General features: G+C 33.4%; 1 protein-coding gene across 3 annotated transcripts in view; it reads right to left on the bottom strand.

The window, feature by feature from the left end:
- Positions 1–1552: 1552 nt before the first annotated feature.
- The window catches only part of LOC150086176 (uncharacterized), a 103867-nt gene continuing 94179 nt past the window's right edge, over positions 1553–11240 (bottom strand). For all 3 annotated transcript variants that reach the window (XM_090374436.1, XM_090374437.1, XM_090374438.1), the window contains 2 exons: positions 10997–11231; positions 1553–2402 (listed from right to left, as the gene is read on the bottom strand). In XM_090374436.1, coding sequence (XP_090230562.1) covers positions 2052–2402; positions 10997–11231 — 586 coding nt within the window. In that variant the 3' untranslated portion in view covers positions 1553–2051. The remainder of the gene's footprint in view (positions 2403–10996; positions 11232–11240) is intronic.

Below are 11240 nucleotides of genomic sequence, written 5' to 3'. Positions count from 1 at the left end.
TTGGGGGAGAGAAAGAAAGGGAAAAAAATTTTGAACATTGGATTTTAAATTTCGATAGAAAGATGACGAAAGAGAACAAAAAAATGCATTGATTGTCGACAACTGCCCAGCCCACCTTTACTTGGTAATTTCGAAACAAGCGTGAAGCTTATTTTCTTCCCTCCAAATGCCTCATCTAAACTGCAGCCAATGGGTCAGGGATTTTAAAATGCACTATTGAAGGCAAATACTGAAAAAAATTATACCGAGAATAGAAACCAACCAACCTATAGATTCTGTTATAGATTTGCAGTTGTGCATAGAGTTGGCGAAAGTGTGGAGTCAAGATGTGATGGAAACAGTGATTAAGAATTGTTTCACAAAAGCAGTTTTGCCAAATGGCAATTAACAGCGATGAGAGGGATAAACTACAAAAAGACACTGAGAAATCTTGGGAAGAGTGCCAAGCAAGGTTTGTTCAGTGGAAAAATTGTTCTTGATGAATTTTTAGGAGTTGATAATGATGTCATAGTAGCTGAATATCCGGATGACTGCAACATTTTGGAGCATATCCTTCCAAACAAATGTCGGTAGCATTTGAAACGTTTTGCATCAAGGCCTTCAGTGGGAAGAAAATGTAACAGAAAATATTTGAATGTTTTAAACAAATGCAAGCATTTTTATGAACAGTGTACAGTACAATCCAGTGTACAACAAAAAATAACCAAATATTTTATGACATAATTCTTAAAAGTGTATCACGTGTATCATGTAAGTAATTTCATGTAAGTAGTAATTTCTTAATATGTATATATTAATAAATTAACTGTTTTAAAATTTATTCATTCCTGCTTATTTCTGATTTATTTCCCATTTTTTACTATATTTCTGAATTTACAGTATTTTACACTGTTGAAAACATATTTCTTTATAACGAAATTTCTGTTTAATGAATTTTTTTAAGGGAAACAATCGATTGTTATATAGAGGTCTGACTAATTAAAAATTACAAAAACGCATTAAATAAAAACAATATTTAATAAGACAAATTTCAAAAAAAAATTATCTTGAAATTTTTTTATAAAGTGGAAAATACTGTTCACTGCATCAAAAGCTGCTGCCATTAAAGTATCAGCTACTTAGGCAAGTGTATTCATATCATAAATCCATTATCATATCCAAAAAAGATCAGAAAGTTAAAAACAAAGATGTGTTACTTTAAAATATAAATTGTATATTTGTAGAAGACTAGAAAAAGTGAGATAATATAAAAGCAGCTTAAAAATCAATGCTAAAAATCCTAGCATTCTGGCTTTTCAACAATTTACAATATAAAAGCTCAACTGGTGATAGGTTTTCAATGGCAATTTCAAGTGCAGTGTATTGGCATGACTAAGTTTATCTTCACATTACTGCATTTCCTTGTATAGTGTAGGCACCTATATGGGTAATGCTCATTTAACTGGCACCCCCAAATCCCCACAGCTGGATAATGTGGCATTTACTGTACTATAATTTTAATAAAATCAGTTCCCAGATTTATTCTAAAAATTCCAAAAAAATTACACCACAATGAAGCAGACACTTTTATTTGAAATCACCCTGTAAATTACACTTATCACCACAAAAGTAAAAGATGTAAAAACAAGACATTTTAATCCAGGTGTCACACTTCACTGATGTCTTTTAACCTCCATTAGCTGACAGTCTCGTGGAGCAACAAGAAATTCTATCAACTAAAAGTACTTGTCTGACAGACACAACCCAATAGAACTGCAGTCCAGGCTGCCACCAGCATCTTAGCTAACATCAGAGGATAGGATACTTCATACAAAACTAGAGGAATTTCTCATAAGAAGCAATATTTCAACATGATAATACTCTGGTTAACCATGTTCTTAACAGTGGCAGACAAGTAGTGCAACTTGAACAGCCAGGAGGCCATGTGGTACCTACAAAAATGTGATCAAAAGTCAGATTTAAAAGGCATTTTCTTCAATGTAGTTTTCTGTCAGCTCCAGAGGAATTTTGGCATTTATCAGCAGAGTGGCTGGATTTCAGGCAGTATGGCTTTAGGCTGCAGCCAAAGAAGGGAAGTCATTCCAGTCATCAACTCTTGGTGCAGACTGCTGTGATGACTTGCTTTCTGGAGTAGTAGTTGCACCAGCACCAACATTGCCACTACCTCCACCACTGCCACCGCCTCCAACAGAAGCACCACCACTGCTTCCTCCTCCTCCGCTGCCACCACCACCACCACCACCGCTGCCGCCGCCACCACCACCACCACGGGAACCAAATCCACCACGTCCCCCTCTTCCACGACCACCTCTCCCACGTCCTCTCCCATGACCACGAGTATCGCCAAAGTGGATCTCTATATCAACAAGCATCTTCTGTCTTCCTCTATGTGCATAATCATCCTGCAAAACAAAAGATTTTTTAAAATACACTTAAAACATTCAAAATTATGTGCATTAACCAACACTACGTAAAAGGAAGAAGTTAATACGCACAATAATAACATTCAACTGAAAATCAGGTAATGTGGTATGCTTACAATAAAAAGTACCCCAGAGAAAAAAATTAATTACCAGACCTGAATTCAAATGCTTTATCCATTTACATCAAAGTATGATTTAAAAAAGAAATTATACAATCTGATAAACTTTCATAATGAACAGAGAATTCAAAATTGATACTGATCACATTCTCAATAACTTCCTGATAAATGTAAGTCATTTCTAACCAATAACATTACAACGTTCAGCAAAAATTAAAGTGCAGTGTCATCCTAAGTAGTAGCTTAAGATATAAACTAGTTTCAATACACAGAGCAATTTTCTTTAGATGAGCAACCCAAAAGGAATAAACACAGGAATATGAAACTGATATATATGTGTAAATCCATTAATGAAGTAGAAGTGGCATCACAAACAGCATGTGCAGGATATGTATAATGACACTGTTAGCAGTGTTGTTTTATTTTGGAAAGTTATTTTAAATCAATATAATTATCCTTTTATGCAGAAAAAATTTAAATGTGAATCTCACATTATAAAGTTACCAAAGAAAGGGAAAGAAGGGAAACTTCAATCAGTGTCAATGTAAAAGTAGGCCTAAAATGTCAATGAATATATCAAAAACATGAAATTCTGTTTGAAAGAAGCCCTTGCAAATCCTCCAGGCAAAAAACTCAGTGCATATATATTTTTTTTTCACTTAAAAGAAGACTTGCTAGAGGATAACAATAAATAAGTTATCATTAGTAACCAAATTATGCAGAGGCTACCTCCCCCCATCTGCATAGCTGCCGACTATTGACTTTTAAGTATTTGTAGGAGAGAGAACAAGAGATAAGACAAAAAAAAAAGCATGAGGTTGTTTAAAGTCCACAGTGACATTCAAAATTAATTTCACTGACAAAATACACATTTCATATTAAAATACAGCTATACAATTGCAGTAGAATATGCTTTTAAACATTTGCTTACCTACCATTTGTCTGTCTGTCTGTGGATTTCTGTTTGGTTTTTTGGAGATCAACTGCTGCAAGATACTATAGTAGACAGAAGCATAGTGAGGTTACATGGTGCCTGACAACAATGCAATATATTTTGCATTCCCCTTTATGTAAATATTTGATTGTATCACCTACACTCACATCATGAACTTGAACCCTCCCCTCCCAGGGGAAAAATCTTAGTTGTGAGTTTGGAAGACTAACATAGTATTAATAGATTGTAAGCTAGATTTGGGATGTACCTGTATTGGCTATTCTAAAAGCCACCCAATGCTGGCTTTTAATTATATATTGTTAAATTTGGTAGGTTTGTAAGTGAAAGAAAAAAAAAACATAATAATAAATAATTGTGGATTTCAAAAATGACACAAACTTGATCAAAATTGGAGGAAAACTAATTTTGTTGTAAAACCAGAAGACATGCTGGATTATCTAAAACCTTTCAACTAAATCGGAAGAGTTGGCAGGTATGCATTATTTCAGACTTGCACTTCGTGTGCGTGTCTAAGAATGGTGGACGATTTCAGTGCCTATAAATCAAATTTCATATTCCTGTCTATTCATTTCTGGTTTTTAGCAATATAAACATATATATATATATATATATATATATATATATATATATATAAAGATAAACACATAACCCTAATAAAAATCAAGTAGCCAACCTGTGTTCAGTTCACAGCCACACAGGTAGCCAAAACTGTTATGCATCTCCTAATTCAAAAAAAGTCACAAAATACATGCTTTTGAAAATAACCCATCTTAGTAAAATTCAATTTTTGTGTATTGCTTTGTGCTGTTTTGTTTATCATCCTTGATATTAGTATCATGTAATAATTGTTGAATTTTCATATTAAAGGTTACCAAAAAAAAAAAAAAAAAAAAGAGAGAGAAAGATTAAACTGTATTACAGAATGGTAATGATTCATAAATATCTTTAAAAATAACTCACCTCTATCCTGCATATTTAAATTTTCATGTGGTGAATGGTTAAATTAAAAGAAGGCTAATGAGTTCAAATTGACTAAAAGCCTTTGAAGTGCACTTCATTGAGTACAATAGTATGGTTTAATATTGTTATATTAAAAAACAAAACAAAAATCAACTATTCTCTTAAGGAATATTCATGACACAATAATATAATAAGAAATGGCAGAAAAAACGAAGCAAGTTTCATTTTTGCCTCCATAAAAACTAAAGTCATGCAGTTTGATGTATATAAGCTGGCAAGCTGTATATTAAAGTAAGTGCTATGCTGTGTATAATTGTGCATACCTGCTAAAAAGGGTGTCCCTATTTTGGGTTCCTTGCTGTTCAATACCTGTTGTATATGAAAAAGATGATATTTCTACCTTTTAGCACTATTGTTCATTTAAACTTCTTAATTAACTTAGCACAAACTGCTGTTGTCAATTACAGCTATGTAAGCAGGTTATACAGTGCCGTATGAGCCAGTCTGACACAATTTGAGAACATTAGAAGTAAATAGAGATAGAAAATGGCCCAGTGTAAGTTCAGCTGGAAAAGCATATTTGATTACAGTGTGAAATATTAAACATAAATCTCAAATTTGCAGGACATTCAGATTGTCCAAGTCAAAAATGTTGTGAAAATCAGTATATGTATACTTTTTTTTTTGTTAAGCCTTATTTTAGTTGCCAAAAAGGATTAGATATGAATTAAAAAAAAAAAAAAAAAAAAAAAAAAAAAAATTAATTCCAAACAACCAGTGTTACATTTCACAAGCATAATCATGCATACATTTTCTCAAAACATACATGAAATGCTGTCTCTCTTCACTCTACGTGTATGTAGTTGAAATTGGCAAAAACAATTATGAAATTTACTGAATATACAATAGTCTTTTGCACAGATTACACTTATTAAACATCATAATAAGGATACCCTGTTCCTAAAGCAGCTACAATTACACATATTAAACAGCACGGGGCTTACTTTAACATGCAGCTCATCAACTTATATACACTGAGCTGCCTGACTTTTAGTTATAATGGCAGAAAAAATTAAACCCAGCAATCTTTATTATTACTTGCAAGATAATTTCTCAAAACTACAACTGTTTTCACATATTAACTAAATTAACATTTTACTTGTATATTCAAAAAAGAAACAGATTCCTAACATTTTTAGCATTAGTACAAGCATATGATGCAAGAAAGCAAGAGTAAGCAAGAAAGTATCAACCAAAAAATAAAATAAAATAACCCCACACCTGCCCATTTCACACATCCACTCCAAATGCTTGTCTAGTTCTGCCTTGAACTTATTTAAGTTGTCAACCTCCACTACGACAGATGGAAGCTTGTTCCAACAATCAATCACCTGCTGGCTAAAGGAAATTTCTAAAAGCCACCCAATGCTGGCTTTTAATTATATATTGTTAAATTTGGTAGGTTTGTAAGTGAAAGAAAAAAAAGACGAAGAATCCTACCAGCATTGAGCTTGCTCAAACCATTCAAGGCCTTATACACTTCAATCAGATCACCCCGCAGGTGCCTAGTCTCCAGGTACTGCAATTTGCAGAACTAAGCCTTTCTTGGTAGCAACAACCCTTTGTTCCATTCACCAATCTCATTGCCCTTCTCTGTACTTGTTCCAGCAGCTCTACATCCTTCCAAAAATGAGGCCTCCAGACCTGTATGCAGTACTCAAGGTGTGGCCTGACCATTGATTTATATAGGGGAATAATCACAACCTTATTCCTGCTAGAAAAATTCCTGTATATCATTGACAAGACACCATCAGCTACTCTTTCAGCCTGTCTACTCTGCTCAGAGTAGACAGGCTGTCTCTTTATTCATAACAGCAACTTTCCTTTAATGCTATACTGCTCCAATTTGTACAGTAGTCTTCCCTGTGTAACAGTATCAAAAGCTTTTTTTTTTAGTTTTTTTATAAAGTTTAGTTTTTAATTTAGTTTTTTATAAAGAGCTTAATTCAGAGTACTATCACCAGAAAGGAAAACAACAGTATCCTCAGAGGTCAATTGAAAAAAACATAACAGAGAAGCATTACCGTTGAGTCTATTTCAAATTAAAATACTTTTTGATTACACTGGGATCCATAGATTTTGTGCCTTAACTGCATGTGATGCAGCATATAGTTATGGCACGAAATTCTGTGAAGTCCAGCATAACTGAATGGATTTCCCCTACAGGAATGTTAGATTTAATCTCCAGGAGATAACACTGCACCAGTACCTCTGGCACGATGTTTACATGGAGCTAATGACCCCCAGATTTAAGGGCTGCAAGAACAGATTATTCCAAATTTATGCCTGCTGATTGTGAATGACACATGAATCCATGACCTGGATTTTTCTTCTCAAGCTGGCCATGTGCTTCTCCAACTATGAGAGCAGTCATGCGGGCATATTTCTTGCCTCCTAAATCAGAAGGAAGATGTGATATCCCTTTGAAACACTGAGGCTTCTCATTTTTCTATCAAAAGACAGGTATGCATTATTTGAGCTTTTGGCTTTTCACTTCCATCTTCCTTGCAAGCCAATAAAGTCAGTTGCTTTCCCTTGTTCTTTCCAATATGACATGTTTTTCTTTTAAAAGCCAGTGTTTTATATGGGTGCAAACCTCATAAAGACTCTCTGCATAAGGTTTTAGAAAAGGTCAGGTTCATCACATTTGAAAATTTCATTATGCACATAATCCTGTACATAGTTTTATACACCCCCCCCCACAAGTTGACAGCAACCACAGTACAGACAACTGACAACGTTGCATCACTAATGCACAATGACATCGTATCACACTATCATTTTCAGAAAATGAATGGCAGTGTTAAGCACTTGAAGTCAATTCCTACTTTCATGCTACTTTTCTTTCAAAACTAGACCAGAAACTGTTCTAGTTTTGTGAAGCAGAGTTTACCTCTGCTTCACAAAACTACTCAAATTTCCTCTTCAAGGTAGTCTTGCATACTTTTCTCCTCGTATCATTTTCCTTTGAGAGCTAACTTTCTCTTAGTCCTACATATTTATGGCTGCCTAATTCCTAGACAACAGCATGTCAAATTCCCTCACTATTTCAATTTATTGATACCTCACTATATTTTACTTTCACTGGCACCGTTCAATTAACACTATACACTATGTTCATTCTTACTTAACCGACACAAAGAAAAACTAATGAATAAACACCTATAAAGTTTTTGAATTAATTAATAAATTATCAATGGGACTGCAATTTCTATTCAAATTAAAAATAAGCTATTTTTCAAAATAACCATAAAATAAATGTAAGAAAATCATATGAACCCTAACTGACATTCTCAGGGAATCTGAAACTACTTCTGATTGTCAGATATGTTAAATCATCTGGTACCAAATTAATTAAAGAGGTTTTCCTGTATTTGAAACATATTTAGAGATTTGATATTAGAACACGGTACAACTACCTGCCCTGGTGACTTTTGTGGCTATGCCTTACTGGGAGAGTCTCTGATGGTGCATTTGTCATTAGTGCTGCAAGTTTCTGATCCTTTGTACTAGTGTATAAAACCATCATAAAACTGGCACTTAAAGCTGTTGTATGACTAAGTGTAAATACATACAACCCCCCCCCCAATAATAAAAAATGTTTCAATGAATTCACACAGCATAATTTTTCCAACTTTTTGAACATCTCACTGTATAACACTTTCTCATAATTTAAAAGCCCCCCCCCCCATTCGGAGTAACACAATATCAGGACAACTCACCACGAAAGTGCCTTATAACCCATCAAAAACGATGTCGACAGGCAGTTTAACTCTTTCATATGTGAGTTTTCTGAATGTGCATGAGCTACAGGGAGAGTATTTCTTTATAAAATTTAACTTTTGTAAAAATGAAAACTTTGTACATACAGTATATCCTTGTTAATTGTATACAGGATTATCCTAAACGAGATGTATTTCAAAGTCACTAGAGTTTCCTAACTAATAAATAGGGTTTTATACCCTGTATAAAACTATTTTATTTTTTTTTACTTTGGATAATTTAAAATACATTTACAGGGAAATACAAAGTCTTGTGACTTTGTATTGGATCCAATGACTTGTGAATAGCTTGTCTAATATGAAAAAGATTGCTGAAACCAATTAACCAAACAGTATGTCACCTTTAAATATCTACTCACTTTCACCAAAAATTGCATGCAGAATCATGGAGAATTCACACACCTTTTCACGCTATGAGAACACATATAATCCAATTTATTCATAACATTGAAATCACAATGCATCGCGACTGCTAAATGATACAAAATTCACTCAACATGAGAATAAACACTGAATGTGACTGTGCAGCCGTGCTCAATTTCCCACATAACAAACATTAGTCTCATTTTATCATCATAATTGTCATGCAGTACGATGTATATGAGCTGCACATTAAAACATGCACTGTATTATTTGTTATTTAATATTTGTAACTCATTGGGAAAAAAAAAAAAGGTTGGTTTATCCTTTTTTTTTCGCAGCATTAGTTATTCACTAAACTTTGTAACTAGTGCAAACTGCTCTTGCATAATGGAGCCACATAAGATGATTATGGTGCACTTTCTTAGTGACACTGCTATGAAACAAGCCATAACAGATAGAAAATGTACAATGTGTGAGTACAGCCAAAGAAAAAAAAAAAAAAAAAAAAAATGTAATTGATTATATGTGTTACATTAAAGTATTATTTATGGAAGTTATTTCAGAAGTTTTGAATACTGCTTTGCTGAGCAAAGTTAAAATGCAAATGATATAAATATTTCATCACAAACCTTGAAGTTTAAACTGGGCAGTTCTAACAACCTGCAAATCAGTGTTTGAATTTTTTTTTTTATGCTTTATTAATATTAATGTATAACTGCAATTCCTTTTCTGTAATCTCCTTTCAAGCTGCTTCAACAGTTAATCCCATTCACATATTATTTATACACAAAAAAAAAAAAAAAAAAAACCCAAATTTAATTCCGTACAACCAAAGTAAAATATAATTGGACAATTTTTACAAGCTGTACCCATACACTGGGTATTTTCTCTTTTCACTCAGCTGTTCTAAATGCAAATGTGGTCACCAGTTCATGCAAGTGCTCTATGACCAGCTAATGTAGCTGTGATGTGATTTGCAATAGCAGTAAGCACTAACTTATGAAGCAACTTAGTGAATAAGTGATGGTGTAAAAAGAGTGAAATTTTAGCATTTTTATCATGAATTAAAAACATTAATAACAAAACAATACCCAAAAATACGGACACTCTTTTAGAAGGGATGTATAATTTTACATAATAAACAAAATAACATTCTTTTAATGTACATCTCATAATTGACAGCAAAAGAAACTTGGTGATCTTTGTTATTATGCAAAAGAAATTGAGTAAATTTCTTCGGTGCAATTATTTTTCTAAGACTGACTAATTAACACAATTTAATTACAATTCACTAATGGCTACCACAATAAAATTAGATTTTATTGTGATCGATTCATAACTTTTTAAATTAAAGAATTGAAAATTTTTTGCCCAGTATAATAAGGGTACCTGACTAAAAATTCCAATTGATTAATACAGACGTACTTATCTTGTCTGAATACCTCAGTCCTGTATAATTCGAGAAGAGTTTTGGTCCTTGGAACTTCAAATAGGCAACTCAATGAACTTGTAAACAAATCCTCCACCTTCAAAACTCAGATGATTCAACACAGCTGAAGACAACTTCTAGTCATGGTAAAAAATTAGTGCCCTCTTTCTTTTATGGTAGTAACACTTTTTATTCAGTACATGCAATGTTGATTTTCTACTCTGCTGGTAAGACATTTCTGATAAACCCAAATTCACCTTATATTAAAACAAACCAAATGATACAACTGCTTATGCTCCAAAACAAAAGTTCCATCTTGTATATAATTCACTCTGGGTCTTTTTATTGAGTACCACAGGCTTATTAAATTCCTACAATTTCATTAGAAGTTATATTGCCATTCTCCCTCATTTAATGTCTAATGTACTTGTGTACTTGTCAAGGACATTGTACCAGTATATAGGACAATGCATTCCCAATGAGGGCACACAGCCTCTCTTCATCTAAAGTGAAATTGTCTGTATAACAAAATATGAACCATTGTTTTCAAATACAATTTTGTAAAAAATTTGAGAGAGATCTATATTTGTTTGATTTCTGCTAAAACCTTTTGCTTATCATCAACAAATGCTGATTTTCCTTTTAGATGAGAGTACAGTACTGTAAGAATGATTCATTTCAACAAAATGGAGGGGGGGAATAATTATTGCCAATATAACAAAATAGCTAAGCATCCTTCTTAAGAATTATTATTATATCTATCAACACACATCTTGGTGCCCGCATTATTCCTGAACCTTAAATACAAATGAACTGTTCTAGAGTTCCAGTGCAAACAAATACAAAAGAATACATTCCATTATACACAATTTTAAGCATACATAAACTATTTAAGTAATCATTACCTCATACTCATCCTCATCATCCTCTTCGTCTTCATCATCAGATTCAACTTTCTTCTTTAATACATAAGCTTTTTTCCATTTTCCAGTCTCTTCTCCTTCACCAGGCTTACGCAGATTGAATGTCCGCACGCTTCTCTTGCTTTCCTGTTGATGTTTCCATTCATCAAGGGTCATTTCTCGGGCAGCCTCTTCTGGCGGATCTTTGGCAGTTTCCTCCGGTGCTGGCTCACCTTCTCTGTAAGTT

This window comes from Mastigoproctus giganteus, chromosome 5, assembly GCF_048544385.1.
Source record: "Mastigoproctus giganteus isolate SK-2022 chromosome 5, ASM4854438v1, whole genome shotgun sequence".
Classification (NCBI taxonomy): Eukaryota; Metazoa; Arthropoda; class Arachnida; order Uropygi; family Thelyphonidae; genus Mastigoproctus; species Mastigoproctus giganteus.
The sequence above is the reverse complement of the archived record's forward strand: the minus strand, read 5'-3'. Positions and strand labels throughout refer to the sequence as shown.